The sequence below is a fragment of the Chiloscyllium plagiosum genome, chromosome 15 (assembly GCF_004010195.1).
Source record: "Chiloscyllium plagiosum isolate BGI_BamShark_2017 chromosome 15, ASM401019v2, whole genome shotgun sequence".
NCBI classification, from domain to species: Eukaryota; Metazoa; Chordata; class Chondrichthyes; order Orectolobiformes; family Hemiscylliidae; genus Chiloscyllium; species Chiloscyllium plagiosum.
The window spans coordinates 51,793,750-51,816,264 of record NC_057724.1 but is presented as its reverse complement, the minus strand read 5'-3'; the positions used below and the strand labels follow the sequence as shown (position 1 = coordinate 51,816,264).

The 22,515-nt window shown below is 39.8% G+C and overlaps 1 protein-coding gene across 2 annotated transcripts in view; it reads right to left on the bottom strand.

Moving 5' to 3' along the window:
• Positions 1 to 15,201: 15,201 nt before the first annotated feature.
• Positions 15,202 to 22,515, bottom strand: part of LOC122557313 (E3 ubiquitin-protein ligase MSL2-like) — a 21,983-nt gene continuing 14,669 nt past the window's right edge. For both annotated transcript variants that reach the window (XM_043704892.1, XM_043704891.1), the window contains exon 2: positions 15,202 to 16,225. In XM_043704892.1, coding sequence (XP_043560827.1) covers positions 15,210 to 16,225 — 1,016 coding nt within the window. In that variant the 3' untranslated portion in view covers positions 15,202 to 15,209. The remainder of the gene's footprint in view (positions 16,226 to 22,515) is intronic.

Below are 22,515 nucleotides of genomic sequence, written 5' to 3'. Positions count from 1 at the left end.
CACTTGTCAGAAACTCATCAAACAGCTCCTTTCTCTGCAGTAGAGCAAACATCAATTCCAATCAGCTCCAATGAATCTAGTTGTTTCTGACTGTGTTCCATAGGTCCGAACTTCATCTGCTCTTCTTGGTGATGCCGGCTGTCTACCATGGCAACCTCCCTCACCCACTCCTCTGCTCCACCATTTTAATCCAACTGCGGCTTGTCCATCATCATCTGAGATCAAAACATCTCCAATAATTTTCTGACATGTGGCTTCCTTTAATCACTTCTATTCATTTAGATTTGGTTTGAAAACAATTTTTACCTCTTTAAGTATTGGTTTTCTAGAGCCATGGAATTTGGACCTGGAATTGAAAATCACTAAATAAGTAAGGCCTCAAATGACATATCTGCTATTTTTGTTGGGGTTCTGCTGTGTCTTACAATGACACAAATTAGAATAAAACTTTTTTTTTAACTTGAAGATGAAAATTTATGGCACAAATTGTGTTTATGCTGTCACTCTCTGTGAAAAATGTCCTCAATTCTCCTGTAAGCCTTCCAATTACTCTAAGTTTATGCCCCGGCTAATGACATCTCAGCTAGAGGAAGTAGACATCAACTTTATCTGTGTCCCTCATAATTTCAAATACGTGAACTAAATCTCCCTTCTACCTCCTCCACTGCGAAGAAAATAACAATAGACAATAGGTGCAGGAGTAGGCTATTCAGCCCTTCGAGCCTGCACCGCCATTCAATATGATCATGGCTGATCATTCCTAATCAGTATCCTCTTCCTGCCTTATCTCCATAACCCTTGATTCCACTATCTTTGAGAGCTCTATCCAACTCTTTCTTAAATGAATCCAGAGACTGGGCCTCCACTGCCCTCTGGGGCAGAGCATTCCACACAGCCACCACTCTCTGGGTGAAGAAGTCTACCCCGTATTTTTAAGCTGTGTCCTCTGGTTCGGCACTCACCCATCAGCAGAAACATGTTTCCTGCTGCTAGAGTGTCCAATCCTTTCATAATCTTATACGTCTCAATCAGATCCCCTCTCTGTCTTCGAAACTCAAGGGTATACAAGCCGAGTCGCTTCAGTCTTTCAGTGTACGGTAATCCTGCCATTCCAGGAATTGACCTCGTGAACCTATGCTGCACTCCCTCAATAGCCAGAATGTCTTTCCTCAAATTTGGAGACCAGACCTGCACACAGTACTCCAGGTGTGGTCTCACCAGGGCCCTGTACAGCTGCAGAAGCACCTCTTTGCTTCTATACTCAATTCCTCTTGTTATGAAGGCCAGCATGCTATTAGCCTTCTTCACTACCTGCTGTACCTGCATGTTTGCCTTCATTGACAGGTGTACAAGAACACCCAGATCTCTCTGTACTGCCCCTTTACCTAAATTGATTCCATTGAGGTAGTAATCTGCCATCCTGTCCTTGCCACCAAAGTGGATAACCATACATTTATCCACATTAAACTGCATCTGCCATGCAGCTGCCCACTCACCTAACTTGTCCAGGTCACCCTGTAATCTCCTAACATCCTCATCACATTTCACCCTGCCACCCAGCTTTGTATCATCAGCAAATTTGCTAATGTTATTGCTGATACCATCTTCTATATCATTAACATATATTGTAAAAAGCTGTGGTCCCAGCACGGATCCCTGCGGTACCCCACTGGTCACTGCCTGCCACTCCGAAATGGAGCCGTTTATCACTACCCTTTGTTTCCTATCAGCCAACCAATTTTCAATCCAATCTAGTACTTTGCCCACAATATCATGCACCTGAATTTTACTCACTAACCTCCTGTGTAGGACTTTATCAAAAGCTTTCTGAAAGTCCAGGTACACTACATAACAGTACACAATCAAATATTTCCTCATAATTAAAATTCTCAATTTTCTCATAAATCTCTTCTATACACTCCCTAGTGAATTATTCCTTTCTGGATTGTAGTGGGGCAGTGTTCCAACTGTGATCTAAGTGATGTATTATACAATCCTATACGCTATGCATTGAGTATGAAGAGAAGCTACCCTTCGAACCTTTTAAAACTCTTTATCTATCTATCCTGCTACTTTCAAGGATTTGTGGACATATATTCCAAGGCATTCAACTACACTTCCCAGAATTCTACGTACTGTGATTTCCCTTGTCTGTCTGCCTTTCTCCCATTATCTCACAACTCTCCAGATTGCAAGCTAGTCAGGTTGGGCCATCTCTTTTAACATATATATATATGCTGAATGTCCTTGATTAATCTTCACTTACTTTAATGATGATATGTAGTAATACTCAATCTTTCCAATCAATTGCCCACAACTGAGGCTCAGCGAACTGGCCTGTAATTACTTACAGTAATGGAGTCATTGAGTTGTACAACACGAAAGCAGACCCTTCAGTCCAACTCATCCATGCCGACCAGATATCACAACATACTCTAGTTCCACCTGCCAGCACCCAGCCAATATCCTTCCAAACCCTTCCTATTCCTATAACCATCCAGATGCCTTATAAATGTTGTAATTATACTAGCCTCCACCAGTCCCTCTGGCAGCTCATTCCACACATACACCACTCTCTGCCTGAAAGAATTGCTCCTTAGACCTCTTTTATATCTTTCTTCTCTCACCCTAAACCTATGCCTTCTAGTTCTGGACTCCCCTCCCCAGAGAAAAGATCTTGTCTATTTACCCTATGCATGCCCCTCATGATTTTATTAATCTCTATAAGGTCACCCCTCGGCCTCCGACGCTCCAAGTAAAACAGCCCTACCCTATTCAACTTCTCCCTAAAGCTCAAATCCTCCAACCCTGGCAACATGCTTGTAAATCTTTCAAGTTTCACAACATTCTTCTGATAGGAAGAAGACCAGAATTGCATACAATATTCCAAAAGTGGCCTAACCAATGTCCTGTACAGCCACAACATGATCACCCAAGTCATTAACTCAATAGTCTGACCAATAAAGAAAAGCATACCAAACATCTTCTTCACTATCCTATGTAACTGCAACTCTACTTTCAAGGAGCTATGAACATCCACTTCAAGATCTCTTTGTTCAGAAAACACTCCCTAGGACCTTACATTAAGTGTATAAGTCCTGCGAAGATTTGCTTTCCCAAAATGCAGCACCTCACGTTTATCTAAATTAAATTCCATCTTCCATTTCTCAGCCCATTGGCCCATCTGATCACGATCACATTGCAATCTTAAGTAACCTTCTTTGCTGTCCACTACACCTCCAATTTTGGTGTCATCTAACAATACCTCTTATGCTTACATCCAAATCATTTGTATAAATGACGAAAAGTAGTGGACCCAGCACCGATCCTTGCGGCACCCCACTGATCACAGGCCTTCAGTACCATCCTCTGTCTTCTACATTCGAGCCAGTTCAGTATCTAAATGTCTACTTCACCCTGTATTCCATGAGATCTAACCTTGCTCACCAGTCTCCAATGGGGAACCTTGTCGAATGCCTCACTGAAGCCAATATAGATCATGTCCATGCTCTGCCCTCATCAATCGCCTTTGTTACTTCTCCAAAAAAAATCAATCAAGTTTGTGAGATATGATTTCCCATGCATAAAGCCATGTGGACTATCCCTAATCAGTCCCTAAATACATGTACTTCCTGTCCCTCAGGATTCCCTCCAACAACATTCCCATCACCGATGTCAGGCTTACTGGTCTATAGTTCCCTGGCTTGTCCTTACCACCTTTCTTAAATAGCGGCACCACATTAGCCAACTCCAGACTTTCGGTACATCACCTGTGACTACCGATGATTCAAATATCTCAGCAAGAGGCCCAGCAATCACTTCCCTAGCTTCCCAGAGTTTTAGGGTACACCTGATCAGGTCCTGGGGATTTATCCACTTTTATGCATTTCAAGACATCCAACACTTCCTCCTCTGTAATATAGACATTTTCCAAGATGTCACCATCTATTTTCCTACATTTTATATCATCCACGTCCTTTTCCACAGTAAACACTGATGCAAAATACTCATTTAGTATCTGCCCCATCTCCTACGGCTCCGCACAAAGGCCACCTTGCTGATCTTTGAGGGGCCCTATTCTCTCCCTCGTTACCCTTTTGTCTTTAATGTATCTGTAAAAACTCTTTGGATTCTCCTTAACTCTATTTGCCAAATGCTTAACAAATCCTTCTCCATCTAAACCCTTAACACTATGGCAGTTCTAGTCTTTGTTTGGAACGTTAAAATCCCCTACCATAACCACCCTGTTATTCTTACAGATAACTGAAATCTCCTTATAAATTTGTTTCTCAATTTTCCTCTGACTATTAGAGGGTATATAGTACAATCCCAAGAAGGTGATCATCCCTTTCTTATTTCTCAGTTCCACCCAAATAACTTCCCTGGATGTATTTCCAGAAATATTCTCGCTCAGTACAGCAATAAAGCTATCCTTTATCAAAAACACCACTCCCCCTCCTCTCTTGCCTCCCTTTCTGTCCTTCCTGTAGTATTTGTAGCCTGGAACATTAAGGTGCCATTCCTGAGTCACGTTTCTATAATTGCTATGATATCCCAGTCCCATGTTCCTAATCATGCCAAGTTCATCTGCCTTCTCTATTAGGTCTCTTGCATTGAAATAAATGCAGTTTAATCTATCAGTCCTACCTTGTTCTCTGCTTTGTCCCTGCCTGCCCTGTTTGACTCGCTTCTTTTCTCAACTGTATCAGTCTCAAATTGATCTCTTTCCTCACAATCTCCCTGGGTCCTAAACTCACCCCCAACAATCACCTTACTAGCTTAAATCCTCCCGAGTAGCTCTCGCAAGTCTCCCTACCAGTATACTATACCCCTTCCAATTCAAGTGCAATCCGTCCTTCTTCACATAGATGGGTTAACTCCAGGAAAGGTAGGAGAGGTAGGGAGGTAGTACAGGGGTCTTCTGTGCTTATTTAATCTCCAGCATCTGATCTCCAGCATTTGCAGCCCTCACTTTCTCCTCGGTCTTCTGTGCTTATCCCTATTTCAAAAAAGTATGCTGTTTTGGAAAATGTAGGGGGTGATGGATTTTCAGGGAATGTAGCACAAACGGCCAAGTTTCTGGTTTCGAGACTGGTTCTAGTGCAATGAGGGGTACATCGTGTTCCAAGAGATCGATTGTGTTCGGGGAGTCTCTAGTCCAAGGGACAGATTAATGTTTCTGTGGCCAGTAGCCAAAAATCAGGATGGTGTGTGTTGCCTCCCTGGTGCCAGGATCAAGGATGTCTCAGAGAAGGTGCAGAATGTTTTCAAGGGGGAGAGGGCCCAGCACGAGGTCATTGTACACATTGGAACCAACGAGATAGGAAGGGAAAAGGTTGAGATTCTGAAGGGAGAATATAAAGTTAGGCAGGAATTTAAAAAGATCCTCGAGAGTAGTAATATTTGGATTACTCCCGGTGTTACGAGCTAGTGAGGGTAGGAATAGGAGGATAGAGCAGATGAATGCATGGCTGAGGAGCTGGTGTATGAGAAAAGGTTTCATATTTTTGGATCATTAAAATCTCTTCTGAGGTAGAAGTGACCTGTACTGTACCCTTTCCTCTCTTTTTAAACAATGCCACATTAGCAGTCCTTTGACCTGTAGCTGTAGAGGATTGGAAAATGAGGATCCAAGGTCTCCTTTACTTTTCCTTTTCTTCTCTTGGCACTGTGTCACCAACTTGAGTATATTCATATCTCTGATACTGATTTGCTTTTAAGTAGTTTTTCCAGTTCACTTCACACCACAACTCATCAAAATTGGGTCTTACCCCAATTTAAAACTTTCTTCTCTCTTTATCATTGCTCTTTTCCAGAACTACATTAAATTTAACTGAACAACTGTGACCATTAACTAGTTACCATCACACTGAAACCCCATATGCAGCTTCATTTTCTAAAACCAGAACAGTCCCTTCACTTGTTGAGCTTTTTACATGCTGGTTAAAAAAAACTTCAGCATTTTCAAAATTCTGCATCTTCACTACATTTTGCATTGATTTTATTTGTTTTACTTTCATGGGATGTGGGTATTGCCTGCTGGCCAGCATTTATTTTTGCTGGCCACTTAAATATATCTTTTTAAAATAAAAAAAATCACAGCATTGTGGGCATAGCTGACTAGACCAGCATTTATTATCCTTTCCTAATTGCCCGAGAGAAGGTGGCAGTGAACTGCCTCCTGAAGTCTATGAAATGATTTGAAGTCCATGCTGTTAGGGACAGAGTTCCAGAATTTTGATCCAGTTACAGTGAAGGAAATCAAATACAGTTCCAAGTCAGAATGATGTACGATTAGCAAGGGGAATATTTGCTACACTGGTTCTACTTGATGGTAGAGGTTACAGGTTTGGACAACATTGCAAAATCAAGTGTGGTGAGTTGTTGCAGTGTGTCTTGTATAATGACCAGATCTCTTATTTTACTTTGGACTAAAAAAGATTAGGCAGAGATGGATACTGCAGATTAGGATCATGATTAGAGTGGTGCTGGAAAAGCACAGCAGGTCAGGCAGCATCAGGGAAGAGGAAAATCAACATTTTGGTCTTTTGCCTGAAAGGTTGATTTTCCTGTTCTTCGGATGCTGCCTGATCTGCTGTGCTTTTCCAGCACTACTGTAATCTTGGCTCTTAAAAAAATTGCTTTAGTTTAAAAATAGGGAGGTTATCCTGCGGCTGTATGGGGTGCTAGTGACGCTACACCTGGAGTACTGTGTGTAGTTTTGGTCTCCTTTCTCAGGAAAGGATGTACTGGTACTGGAGGGGGTTCAGTAGGTTGATTCTGGAGTTGAATGGTTTACAAGAGATTGAATAGATTGGTATTATACTCATTGGAATTTAGATGAATGAGGATATCTTATACAAACATATAAAAATATGAAGGCAATGATTACAGTGGTGTTTGATAAGGTATCTCATAGCAAGCTGGTACACAAGGTGGAGTCTCATGGGACGTGGGGTGAGCTAGCTAGTTGGAGACAAAACTGGCTTATTCATAGGGTTGCACGGTGGCTCATTGGTTGGCACTGCTACCTCACAGTGTCACGAACCTGGGTTAGATTCCAACCTCAGGCACCTGTGTGGAGTTAGCGCATTCTCCTTCTGTCTGCATGGGTTTCCTCTGGGTGCTCTGGATTCCTCCCACTAGACAAAGATGTGCAGATTAGGTGAATTGATTATGCTAAATTGCCCATAGCATTCAGGGACGTGTAGGTTTGGTGCATTAATCAGGGATAAGTGTAAGGGAAGGTGTCTGGGTGGATTACTCTTCAGAGAGTTGGTGTTGACTTGTTGGACCAAATGGCCTGTTTCTACACCGTAGGTATTCTATGATAGAAAGCAGAGTAGTGGTAGAAGGGTGTTTTTTGGAATGGAGATCAATAACTAGTAGTGTTCTACAGGGACCAATGCTGGGACTGTTGTTGTTTGTAACGTACATACATGATCTGGAGGAAAAAGGTAGATGATCTGATTTGTAAGTTTGCATATAACAAAAATAGTTGGAGTTGCAGACAGTGAAGAGGATGGTCAAAGAATATTATAGGATACAGATAGATAGCGGATTTGGACAGGGAAATGGCAGATGGAATTGCATCTGGATAAATGTGAGGTGATGCATTTTGGAAGGTCAGGTGTCAATTATACAGTAAATGAAAAAACCCTTAGGAACATTGACATAGAGGGATTTGGGCATACGGGTCTACAGATCCCCGAAAGTGGCAACACGTGGGCAAGGTGGTCAAGAAGATACACAGCATGCTTGCCATCATCAGCCAGGGCATTAAATATAAAAGTTGGCAAGTTAGGTTACAGATGTACAAAACTTCAGTGAGACCATATTTAGAATATTGCATGGAGTTCTGACTGCTACACCTTCAGAAGAACATGGATGCTTAGGAGACAGTGCAGAGAGGATTATCAGGATGTTGCCTAGTCTGAACGATTTTGGTTATGAGATGTCGAATAAATTGGATTGTTTTCAGTGGAAAGATGGGTGGTGAGGTGTGATATGATAACGGTCTACAAAATTATGAGGCATAGATAGGGTGGATAGTCAGAGGTTTTTTCACAGGGTGAAAAGATCAACTGCAAGATGGCACAAGTTCAAGGGAAGAGGGGACAAGTCAGGGGAGAAGTCAGGGAAAATTTAGCATACAAAGGGTAGTGGGCGCTTGGAACACAATGCCAGTGGAGGTCATGGAAGCAGGCACATTAGCAACGTTTGAGACGCATGAATGTGAGGCAAATAGAGGGATAGATATCACATATGGACAATAAGTAATGGGTTTAAATAAGGTTTAGGAATCGCTGCAGTTTTGGTGGACTGAAAGGTCTGTTCTTGTGCTGTATTGTATTGTATAAAGTCTAGTGACCCTTCTTCAGAACAGGGGACTTGGGTACCTTGAAGTTCTGAAGAGACACTGGACCTGAAATGTTAACTCTGCTTTCTTTCCCAGATTCTGCCAGATATGCTGAGTTTTTTCAGCAATTTGTTTTTATTTCAACTTCCAACATATGCCATATTTTGTTTTTCTATTATTGTCCAGGATAAAGGCAAACTTACTTTTGTTGGGGTTGTAATCATCCAGGAAAGTGGACAATATTCAATCACACTCTTGATCTGTGCCTTGTAGATCGGTTTTGTCAGGGCAAATGAGTTCCTCACAAAATAATTTCCAGCCTCTGACTTGCTCTTGTAGCCACAGTATTTATTCAACTAGTCCAGTTTAGTTTCTGGTCAATAGTAAACCTCAGAATATTGCTAGTGGAGGTTAAATGATGATAATACGATTGAATTTCAAGCATCCATGGTTGTGTTCTCTCGTTAAAGTTGGTCATTGCTATGTATTATGTGACACAAATGTTACTTGCAATTTATAAGATGAAGCTTGAATGTTGTTCAGGTGATGCTGTATTTGAAAACAGACAGCTTCAGTATCTGAGGAGTTGGGAATGACGTTGAAGATTTATGCAATCAAACATCCCCATACGTGGCATTTTGGATAGAAGAAAGGTCGTTGATCAAGCTATTGAAAATGGTTGAGCCCATGACACTACTTAGAGGAACTTGTGATATCCCATCGCTGAGATGATTGGCGTCCAGTAACAACAAACATGACTACAATCAGCCAAATGTTTTCCTTAATTCCCATTGGTTTGAGTTTTGCAAAGGGTCCTTGATGCCATACTTACTCAAATGTTGCCTTGATGTCAAGTACAATGACCTGCATCTCCCCTCTGAATTTCAACTCTTTTGCCCATTTTTTGACCAAGGCTGTAATGAAGTCAGGAGCTGAGTTGTCCTGATCAAACTCAAACTGAACATCAGTGTATCTGTTGTTTGGTAGCATAGTCAGTGACACACCCTTATATTTTGCGAATGATTGAGTCGGGACAGTAATTGTTCAATTTAGACTTATCATTTTTTGTGGAGAGGATATGGTCAAGTAAATGTCAGTGCCACAACTGTATTGGAACTCCTTGGCTGTGTGGGAGACTATTTCTGGAGCACAAGTCTTCACTACTGTTGCAAGAATGTGATCAAAGACTTTGCAGTATCTAGTGCCTTCAACTATGATTTGATGTCACATGGAATTAAAGGAAAGGGCTGAAAGCTTACGTGTGATGCTGGGTACCTCAGAATGAGCTCAAAATGAATCATAAACCTGGCATTTCTGGCTGAAGATGTCTGCATATCCTTCAGCCTTGACTTTGGTGGTGGCCTGTGCTTCATCACTGAGGATGAGAATATTTGTGAAGCCTCTTCTCTAGTCATTAAATGCCCATCATTGATGTTTGCATTTAGCAGGACTGCAGAGTTTAGATCTGATAGATTGGTTGTGGATATAGTTACATTGCATACTTTTTGCAAGTTCTCTCTTTATATTCATTCATGGGATAAGGGCATTACCAGCATTTCTTGCCTGTCCCTAGTTGTCCTTGAGAAGGGGGTTCTGAGTTGTTTTCTTGAACCACTGACTTCTTGATCCAGCAGTCCATGTGTTGTAGGTTGACCCACAATACCATAAAGTAAGTAATTCTAAACTTTTAATCCAGCAGTGAAGGAATTATGCCATATTTCCGAGTCAGGATGGTGAGTGGTTTGGAGGGAACTTGCAGGTCATAGTATTCCCATGTATCTGTTGCTCTGGTCCTTCTAGAAATAAGTGGTCATAGGTTTGGAAGGTGCTGTTGAGGACTTTTGGTGAATTGATTGTAGGAGGTACACATTGCTGCTATTGAACGTCAGTGGTAATGGGAGTAGATGCTTGTGGCTGTGGTTCCAATCGAGCTGGCTACTTTGCCCTGGATGGTGTTAATCTTCCTGAATGTAGTTGGGGCTACACCCATTCAGGCAAATGGGGAGTCTTCCATCACACTCCTAACTCCTCCATTGTAACTGATGGACAGGCTTTGGTGAGTTACTCACCGGAGTATTTCCAGCCTCATTGTTGTAGTCCCCATGTTTATACAGCAAGTCCAGTTAAGTCTCATCAATAGTAACCTCAGTGATTTTGATAGTGGGGAATTCAGTGATGGTAACACCATTGAATGTCAAGGAGTGGTGGTTAGATTGTCTCTTCTTGGAGACAGGCATTGTCCAGCATTTGTATGGCGTGAATGTTACTTGCCACTTGTCAGCCCAAGCCTAGAAATTGTCCACATCATTTTGTATTTGAAAATGGACTGCTTCAGTATCTAAGGATTCGTAAATGATGTCAAACAAGTGGAATCATCAGTGAACATTCCACTTCTGACCTTATGATGGAGGGAAGGTCATTGATGGAAGCAACTGAAGATTTTTCAGCAGACACTATCGAGGAATTCCTGCAGAAATATCCTGCCACTGAGACGACAGACCTCTAACAATTACAGCCATCTTCCTGTGTGCAGGGTACAGGTTTGCCCCTTATTGCAGATTTATTCAAGAATTGATAGGGCTCCTTAATGCCACACCTGGTCAAATAGAGCCTTGATGTCAAGGGCTGTCACTCTTACCTCACTGAAGTATGTCTGTGTTGTAGTTTCACTGGATTGACACGTTTCGTTATGTCTGGTGCTGCTCCTGGTATGTCATCTTCCACTATTTATTGAAGCAGATTAATTTCCTGTCTCAGTTGTACTGGTTGAGTGAGGGATATGTTAGATAAATAAGTAACAAATTGTGGTTGAATACAACTCTGTTCCTGCTGCTGACGACAGTACCACATGCATATCCATTATCGACTTGCTAGATTTGTTCAAAATCGATCCTATTCAGCATTGTGGTGGAGCCACCCTGTATGATGGAGGGTATCTTCATGTGAAGTTAGGACTTCATCTCCTCAAGGATTGTGTGGTGATCCTTTTATTAATACGGACACATAGACAGACGCATCTGTGGCAGGTAAATTGGTGAGGATACAGTCAATATGTTTTTCCCTCATTTGTTCCTTCACTGTCTGCAGTAGACAAAACCTAGCAGCTCTGCCCTTTAGGTCTCAGCCTGCTCAATCAATAATGATGCAACTAAGCAACTTGTGGTCAGGGAGATTGAAGTTACCCGGATAAGTTGTGCCTTTACCACCCTCAAACCTTCTTCCAGGTGATGTTCAACATGGGTGAGAACTGATTCATCAGTTGTGGTTGGGTATTACGTGCAAGTCAGCATGTGGTCCTTACCTATGCTTGACCTGATGTCGTTTTTGATGCTTTGGTTGCTTCCGGGTGGTCCAAATTTCATTCCTTTTATGTAAATTACTACCTGGATATATCAGAATGGCTTGTTAGGCAACTTAAAAGACTGTCAACCTGTCAGCTGTGGATCTATAGTTGGACATAAGCCAGTCCAGAGAACAATGGCAGAATTTCCTTCCCTAAAGAACACTGGTAAATCAAATAGGTTATATGACAAAGTGTTCCACAGCCATGATGATTTAATTCCAGATAAACTGAATTCTGCCAAAGAGGACTTTGAATCCATGTCCCAAGAGCAATTCCCTGAGTCACTAGAAAACTAATCTAGTGATAATATCACAATGCCACAAACTGCACTTTTTCTTTGGAAAGACACAAATGCCACAATTTGTTTTTTTTTAAATTATGGTATTACAAGAAAATGGTAAAACATTTTAGGGAACAATTTGTCATTAGCTGGGGCAATTTAATTTTTCTCTCCAGCCAATTTCCTTGTTGAAGATGTTGTATTTCAGTTATTTTTTGCAATCTTCAGATTAATACCTCAGCACATACCAAATTCTCAGTTACAACTTGTCCCATCTTGCTCCCAACCCAAAGGCACAGAAGCTAACTAAAACATTGCCTCACTATGCTCAGTTCTTGCTGCATTTACTATACGAATTAGGAGGGAATGAAAACTCAGTCATTGTGAAAGCTAGAAAATCTTTTTTGTTGAATGTATATGACCAAGGAGATTTATTTTCTAAAATGATTCTTCTTTATAGGTAGGCATTTAGCTTTGGCATCTTTTATTGTAAGGAAAACTCTGAAAAAATGGCAAGGTACAGGAAACTTGGAGTTTACTTGTGAAAATAACATAGTAATGTAAATTTCCAAAACAGAAGTCTGTTCTAACATTTTAATAAAACTATATACTCCCCTTGTTCATCCCAGTTCTTAGATTTTATAATGATTACAAATTATTCAGATGTTCAAACTGTAACTTGTTTTAATGGGCCATAACAGAAGCTATTCAAAGTTCAGTGATTTTATATTCTTAGCATATTTAACATTGAGCCTATCAAAATACATTAACATCAGACTGTTATACAATATCATTTGTCTACTCTACAATTACAACTCAACTCCATAAGAGGCTTGTTATCAAGCTATCTGAAATCAGTATGAATTGAAATTTTAATTCGAGCACCATATTCAAGCTTGCTGATTAATAGTAACTTCTAGAAATGGGAGCATGAGAATGGATTAATCCAAAGTTCTCAATGCACTAAAACTTTTTTTTACTACTTTCCAACAATGTATACTGCATTAAATAAATTGGGAGACTAAATCGCATTGGTGTCTTTTCAAAAGTCCTGAAGTTAGAAAAATTCTACATTCAGCTTCACCATTCTTTCACCCCTTTTTATTGATATATTTCTTTTTTTTAAAAAAAGGGAAAAAGTAAATGGAAAGGAATTAGTTCTAAGGAATAAACAAAATGACCAAAATTTATAACATGTAAATCAACCCAACACGTCAATCATATTTTTCCATACCCAAAATTCATGGTTTGCATATACGATGTATAAATTAATGATGTTTTTCAGCTATGACATGCTATACTTGCATATGTAGTCAGCGTTAGTTTTTCATTCCGAAGATGCATATTTTTACACACTCTAAATGGATGAAAGAGATCAAACATGTTGTAAAGATGCAGGGGAGTTTAAGACATGACCACCTTTACATGTATACTGTCGACATTTCAAAATGGTGACCCATCCATGGTTGACTTTTATATTTGGTGTAGAAGTCAACCTCCTATTTTGTAGAGATTTTTCAAAGGTTTTAAAGATCAACTTAGACGCTGAAGATGTGCCAACATGATAAATTGATTTACAAATTTGAGCTGAGAGTAGCTGAAGCACTGACTGTATTATTTTGGCACCTAGTTAATTCAATTCCTTCATCTGATGAGGTTCAACAACTCCATTAATGTTGATGAATATAAAATATAATGTCCCCTAACAAAAGTGAAGCAAAAACATGTCTAAAGAAGGACTGTCAGTGTCAGCATTGAGTCTCTTTTAAAACAAAAAAGAGGAAAATACAGAATTAACTTCAATCCACTTTATAAAATATTTCTGAAAGTTACAGGCTTTGAAGGTACAGTAATCAAGAATCTGGGGAATCTGAATAATTGAAATCAGAGACTTTATATTTTATGTTTACCACTGAAAAGATTACAAATGTGCACAGCAGTGATCTTACAATAATTTTAAGAACTTAAATACAGGTTCTTTGGACAAGTGTACAAATATGAACTTGCATGCACAGAACCAAAATATTTTGCTTTAGGTTTAAATTTGAGTGGCATGATGTTATGGGTCATTCAGCAACTCCACCTATTCAATCAGAACCGAAGTGCTCTTTGAATATGAGACTACCTACGGTTTCACTTCAGCAGTACTGCCACACTAATCAGGCCTTACAATATACTGAGATAATTTTAACATCAAAACAATATCAGTGAGTCAGCTTTGAAAATCCTTACAGCTCTCTACTACCCATATATCAGTCTTTTGAAGAGGCTTTCTTTAAATATATAAAAAAACAGAATTACAACAGAATATTTACAGCTCTAAAAACCACACAATCCAAGTAAACAAAAAATGTTACCCATCAACAATATCCTCCTGAAAAAAGTTGTGATTGTAAAATCATTTTTTAATTGATTTTAAAAGAATACATAAAGATGACAATTCCTTTTTGACACAACACAAACCATAATTTTCATAAAAGAACAGCCTACTCCAAAGATCAGAGCACTCCAATATAAATGGTCAATAATACATTGTAGCATAGTTTCAGGAGGGTGAGAACAAATGCATACAAAAATCAGAACAATTCTGAATTTCCTTTATAATTTTATTTAATCCATTTTCAAACAGCTATGTTTTGTTCTTAATGTGGAAACATCGGTGTCAAGATTCCACCAAGTGGGCCCATATACTTCCAAAGTAACAATATGATAATATTTCAAAATTGTTATATTTTGCATCTGTTCCATTTTGATACAGAATAAAATCCCTTTGATGTTGCTGTTTAAGTTACTTTTGATTTTTTTGTATCATTGTCCTATGTTTGTCATAGTTTCAACCTATTTGGTTTCCCCATGTTTCCTTTTATCTCTGTTCTTAGTTACCCCTTCAAGATATTAAATGAAGCTTTAATTCTGAAAGTTAAACAAATACAAACAGCTTTATGTCTAATGGTCAGGAAAGGTGTTCTGCTTCTTTCCAGTATATACTTATTTTAAACAGTGAGTCCATTTCAGTATGAAATAAAGGCAAAATAATGTATCCCAGACCCACCCCAAAGAGATTTTAGAAATATTTGATAAAAGATGACAATAAATCACTTAGAATCAAAACTGCAAAATAAAACTGCTTGTTCTCTAGGTATTTTGAAAAAGGTAGTTTTTTTTCTTCCCAAACCAAGTTAAAATTCTTCAAGACTCTCACAACCGTCTTAAAAATGTTTTAAAAATTACATTTGTTTTGAGAAATCAACTGGAATTGAACTACCAACACTTTTCAGCAATCGGCTCTGCTTATGAGCTATTTCTGGTACAGCAAAAGATTCCAATTTCTTAGTGCCATTTTCCATGTAGGAATTATTACATCCATGACAGATACAGTCTAGACAAGACCTATGATTTGCATAACATGGACACCTCTGTCCCCTGCAAGTGAGAACGCTGGGTGCACATGCTGCACGACCACATTTGCACCCAGTTTTCCCTCTTGGCTTTTTGCATACAGATTTCATTGAACTACCACATTCCTGATTACCAAGCCTCTTTACAGTTTTGTACTTAGCATTGTAACTTTTCACCATATTCTTCAACTTTTCAGTGACAATACTGTGTTTAGTATCAGTAGGTTTCTTTAAGTTAAATGAACTTTTGTTGGATGATGGCATATTTGATATAGGAATTTGTTCAGAAGACATGTGAATTACACTGTCATCCTCGGTATTTTCAACATTACATCCATCATGATTTTTCAGTGAAATGGTTTGTTTATAAACCTTTCTCGTAAAGATATGAACAGCTTTCTTCCTGTCTTTAAAACTGGCATCAGCAAAATCAGTTGGTTGATTGGTGATAACAGATGTTTGTACCACTTTAAGTGGAGTCAATTTGCTTATTATTTTCATAGCTTTTTCTGTGCAACACAACACACTAGACTCCACTTCTTTGAACACACTGGAATCCATTTCTTTGTGCACCAACATCATACCCTCTTCTAACAAAATATTTAGGTTAACTGGTGAAGTATCTTTTTCTGAAATATTCTCCAATATAGCAGAACTGGCTATATAGTCACAGAGTTTCTTGTAACAGGTTAGAAGAATATGAAGTTGCTCATTTTCCACAAATGTTCCATGATCTTTGCACCAACTACAGGGCCTTATTTGCATTTGCTGTCCTATACAACTGTTACATACAGAATGTTGGCAGGCAGACTTTTTTGGACCAACTGGATTTTTCAGTAGGTTACCTAAATCAAAAGAAATAAGTTTTATAGTATAGCTACATATTTTGACGCAGTTTTAAAAAGATTGAAAAAACAAAAGCTATGTATTACACAAAATGGGGCACAAGTAGCAATCCTCTATTGAACAAAGAATCAGTCACCACGAGACAATACATGGTAATTCAGGTTTTTAAACTGACCATAGTTCAATACATTCCACAAGTCAGAACATAACTTAGTCCATCATGAAATAAAGATTTATGAAGAATAAGTTTAAAGATCATCTAAACAATATTCAAATCAAAATGAAACAGCTTGCATCCAAAAAGAGAAAAATCCTACTTGACCATTCTTCTCAGGTTGTCACTTTCTGAAAGTATCAAGTGCACTGTGTTAAATTATAATATGTGGAATTGCCTAACTTTTAAAACTTCTAAGTTTCAAAGGAATGTTCATTAAACTCAAAGCTGTAGGAATTCAACAAAAACATCCCACAAATGTATAAGAAACTGAGTGAAAGGTAGGAAAAATTGATATTGTCGTAATCAAACCTGCATGTCCTTGGTGGAGTGGGAGGGGGAGTTGAAGAGTTCAGCCATGGAGCGGTGGGGTTGGTTGGTGTGGGTGTCCCAGAGATGAGCTCAGAAGCATTCTGCGAGTAGGCGTCCTGTCTCCCTACTGTAGAGAAGACCACATCGGGAGCAATGGATACAGTAAATAACATATGTGGAAGCGCAGATGAAACTTTGATGGATGTGGAAGGCTTCTTTGGGGCCTTGGCCAGAGGTGAGGGGGGAGGTGTGGGTGCAGGTTTTGCAAATCCTGCAGTGGCAGGGGAAGGTGCTGGGGAAGGGGGCTGGGGTTGGTGGGGAGCGTGGACCTGATGAGGGAGTAGTGGAGGTAACAGTCTTTACGGAAAGCAGACAGGGAAACATATCTTTGATGGTGGGGTCCATTTGTAGGTGGTAGAACTGGCGGAGGATGATACGATGTATATGAAGTTTGGTGGGTTGGAAGGTGAGGACAAGGGGGGAATGGTTCTGTCCTTGTTGCGGTTGAAGGGATAGGGTTTGAGATGCCCTGGAAAACATCATCAACCACATGGGAGGGGAAATTGCAGTCTTTAAAGGAGGCCGCCATCTGGTGTGTTCTGTGGTGGAACTGGTCCTCCTGGAAGCAGATGAGGCGGAGGTGTAGAAAAAGGCCCAGGGCTATCTCTATAATAAAGATTTTCAACCATTGTAATGAATATAGCTGAATGGAGAACTATAACCTGCATATGACTCAAAGGAAGTACAATCAAACTGTATTGTGACTGTCAGACCATGCCCTGAATTCAAGTCTCAGTAGCCAGGAAATGAGGCAAACTTTGAAATTCAGAAGGCAGTACACAGAAGAGGCAACAGGATGTCAATGTTCCAGGTAATAAAGACAGACCAGATTCAACTTATTTTTTTTTGTCTAGGATGGAAATATCTGAGAAGTAACCTTATACAAACATGAAAGAAGTATTATCACAGTAATCCAGGAAAATTATTTAGAGTGCAGAATGAGCGATCATAGGTTCAAGCTAGTACAGGGTAATTTAGCATCAGTATCAAGAAATATCTCTTTGTAAGCAGGACAAAGTGCCATTTAAATGAACAGAATTAATGAAACTCAACTCTTGACCTTATGATGAAGGTCAACAATAAAACAGGTGAGGATAATTAATAAGAATAATACCCTGAGGAACTCTAACAGAGATGCATATCAGTTACGACTACAGCAATTACATGATTTCCCTTTCACCACCACTGACCAACTGCTATTTAGTGTCATACAAGCATCAAATTTTGTCTCAATACTGAGTGCAGTTCTTTTTACCTCCGATTTTGCATCCACATCAAGAACAAGGTAGTCTGGCGAAATTTGAACTCAACCCTGGTGATAAGTAAAACCTGTTGATTAGGGGGTTAGATAGGGTTGACAGTGTGAACCTTTTCCCGCGTATGGAGTCGGGTATTACAAGGGGGCATAGCTTTAAATTAAGGGGGGGTAGATATAGGACTGAAGTTAGGGGTAGGTTCTTCACTCAGCGAGTCGTAAGTTCATGGAATGCCCTGCCAGTAGCAGTGGTGGACTCTCCCTCTTTATGGGCATTTAAGCGGGCATTGGATAGGTATATGGAGGATAGTGGGTTAGTATAGGTTAGGTGGGCTTGGATCGGCGCAACATCGAGGGCCAAAGGGCCTGTACTGCGCTGTATTCTTCTATGTTCTAAGTATGGGAAAACCAATACGGGATGATAATTGCACAGGTTTAAGTTATTCATTTTTTACACATAGGAAATGCCATACTTGGACATTCTTGTACATTGTTGAGTCAATAGAAATGTTAAAGATGTTTTGGAACAGCTACATTAAGTAGTGGTGACTAACTCTGGGAACAGGAAACAATAATGAATTCAAATAAGTTCAAAAATTCTCTTTGTTCTCCTACATTGTACTTTCTAACTTATATTATTCTAATCTTTTCTCCCATTCCAATATCAAATAAAATTAAATAGTATATTCAGTTGAACGCCATGATAAGCAAAGGACTACAGGATTCCTTAATTTTCTTCAAAACCAGTGGAGTTCAAAGATATCCTCACACACAAAATTGAACTGTGCCAGCAAAAATTAAAAGCTACCAAATATACACATTGTCGCTTGACATTCTTTTTCATTTATCAACATAACAATTGTCAAACCATCAAAAATCTGTAAATACACTATAAAACCAAAATATCGAAGCCAATACCTAGGTACAACATGGGAAAAGTGTTCATTACTTTGAACCCAGTTCTAAAACGTAAATGGTTAGTGGCAGAATACTTGTTACATTAATTAGCCCACTTGCCCACTTGCAAAACAGTATTGAGAAATTCTTATTCCTCAGCGACCCACAATAGGAATAGAGCGTAAGTTAAATGAGACCTAGTTTCTCTTGTGGTTTGTAATTAACAAGGAATTAATGCAATTACAAAATGTACAGTCACTTCTTAATCACTTTAGAATTAAAATGAGTAAGAGTTACATGTTTGTGAATTTCTTTCATGGCCATGATCTAAATCTGTGCCGAGAATGATTCCAATGCTCTCCTGACTAACCTCCCATCTTGCATTCCACAAACTTTAATCCAGCGAAAACTTTGATGTTATCTATAACCTAACTTGATGCAAGTCCCATTTCCTAATTAACCTTATGCTCATTGGCCTACATTAACTCATGGTCTGGCAATCTAATTTTGAAGCTCTCAGCCTTGTTTTCAAATCCCTCAGCATCATTGCCGTTTATATCTTTTTAACCTTACACCTTTTAATGCTCAAGCATCTTTGTACTTTCACATTCTGTCCCCTTACATATCTCAGATTTTCTGCACCCCACCATGTGGCTTTGCTATCAGCTGCACAGGCCCTAAACTTAGTATTATCTGTCTGAACCTTTCCCTTTTTTAAGGTTTTGGCCACTTGTCCAAATATTACATGAAACAACATAGAATATACAGCACAAAGTCAATTCAATCCAATCATTTATGTTCTGTTACAACCAGTGCCTGGGCATTTTCCACAATTTGTTACAATTCCAGACAGCACATCCCAAATTATTGAGCTCTCAAGTGAGGAGGGATGAATTGGCTTCCTTTCTTTATTCACCCATCCATTCGCTTGGTAACGCCACCCTTCCCTGCAAATTTCTTTCTACCAGACAAAATTATTTGAAAGGAGCCAATTTAACCAGGCTTTGATTAAATGCGAGAAGAAATATTAACGCAACACATACACATATGATAATTAGGATTAAGTGAGTCCAAAAAAAGTTAAAACAAGATATATATGAATTAGTCTTCAGGCTATTTATGAACAATAAAATAGAATCCCGACAGTTTGGATATAGGCCATTTGGCCCAACAGGTCCACACTGACTCCCTGAGGAGCACTCCACCCAGACGCACCCCAATACCCTATCCCTATCCCCATGGGTAATTCACCTACCTTCCACTCCCTATGCATTATGCGTAATTTACCCATGGCCAATCCACCCAATCTACACATCTTTGGACTGTATGAGGAAACCAGACCACCCAGAGAAAAGCCTTGCAAAATGGGAGATTGTGCAAATTCCACAGTCAGCTGAGAATGGAATTGAACCCTGGTCCCTGGCACAGTGATACAGCAATGCTAAACTGAGCCACCGTGCCACCATGCCACGTATTGTAAATAATGGATTTTTCTGGCTTTTCTATTAAATTGTATTGGTAATACTGACTTTGATAGTTGAACAGTTGATATAAAAGTCTGTGGCTTAATTACTAGTTGACACAAATTCTTTTGTCCTGGTTCTTTTCAGTGGCTGGCTGACAGCACTCAAGAGTTTTGCAACGATATCCTCTTTTACCTGCATTGCAGGGTCGTTTAATGGCTGCTCTCAAGTTGCAACCTTCACAGCACACTAGTCCCAATGGTAGTATGACAGGCCACCAACACACACCCGAGTGATGCAATTGATTTAAGGTAACCACCAACATGTCTACAGGAAATGTCCTTCTGCAGAGATGAAAATGGATAGTAAGCCTCTTGTTATCTCTTCCTTTTTTGTTTTTTTTTGTTTGAGGTTTCCCTGACTCTATACAGGTATGAAATTCCAAGTCCACATGCTCCAAATAAAAGTTCATTATGTTCACAAGTACTTCAGGGTTCCGAGCCATCATCATTACAATTTCAATCAAACCTCCTTCCATTGTTTCTCATCAAACTCACTCAGAAAAACCGACCATTCTCATTTACCTAGCTTCCCCTTAAACATATACAATTAACCTGAATTACTCCATAGTGTTGAGCTCCCCCTCCACAGTCTCCGTACAAAGATTTCTTCTGAATTATCTGCTAGACTCATTATTAGCTTTTAGTTATTTGACCATGAGATTTGTGTCCCTGGCTAGGTCAGCATTTCTCCGCATTTCTGTTCTGAACTGACCCCCTCTAATTTTAAGGCTGTGCCCACGGGTCCTAGTCTCCCCGCCTAATGGAAACAATTTCTTAGCGTCCACCCTTTCCAAACCATGTATGATCTTGTAAGTTTCTATTAGATCTCCCCTTAACCTTCTAAACTCCAATGAGTACAATCCCAGGATCCTCAGCCATTCATCGTATGTTAGACCTACCATTCCAGGGATCATCTGTGTGAATCTCCGCTAGACACACTCCAGTGCCAGTATGTCCCTCCTGAGGTGTGGGGCCCAAAACTGGACACAGTACTCTAAATGGGGCCTAACCAGAGCTTTATAAAGTCTCAGTAGCACATCGCTGCTTTTATATTCCAACCCTCTTGAGATAAATAACAACATTGCATTCACTTTCTTAATCACAGATTCAACCTGCATGTTTACCTTTAGAGAATCCTTGACTAGCACTCCCAGATCCCTTTGTACTTTGACTTTATGAATTTTCTCACTGTTTAGAAAGTAGTCCATGCTTATATCCTTTTTTCCAAAGTGCAAGACCTCGCATTTGCTCACACTGAACTTCATCAGCCATTTCCTGGACCACTCTCCCATACTGTCTAGATCCTTCTGCAGCCTCCCCACTTCCTCAGTACTACCTGCCGGTCCACCTTCCTTCGTATCATCGGCAAACTTCGCTAGAATGCCCCCAGTCCCTTCATCCAGATCATTAATATATAACGTGAACAGCTGCGGCCCAAACAATGAACCCTGTGGGACATCGCTTGTCACCGACTGCCATTCTGAAAAAGAACCTCTTATCCCAACTTTCTGCCTTCTGTCAGACAGCCAATTCTCAATCCATGCCAGTAGCTCACCTCAAACACCACAGGCCCTCACCTTACTCAGCAGCCTCCCCTGTGGCACCTTATCAAAGGCCCTTTGGAAGTCTAGGTAGACCACATCAACTGGGTTTCCCTGGTCTAACCTACTTGTCATCTCTTCAAAGAATTCTAACAGGTTTGTCAGGCACAATCTCCCTTTACTAAATCCATGTTGACTTGTTCTAATCCGACCCTGCTCTTCCAAGAATTTAGAAACCTCATACTTAACGATGGATTCTAGAATTTTACCAACAACCGCGGTTAGGCTAATTGGCCTATAATTTTCCATCTTTTGTCTTGATCCTTTCTGGAACAATAGGGTTACAACAGCGATCTTTCAATCATCCGGGACTTTCCCTGACTCCAGTGACTTTTGAAAGATCTCAACCAACGCCTTCGGTATTTCCTCAGCCACCTCCCTCAGAACTCTAGGATGTAGCCCATTGGGGCCAGGAGATTTGTCAA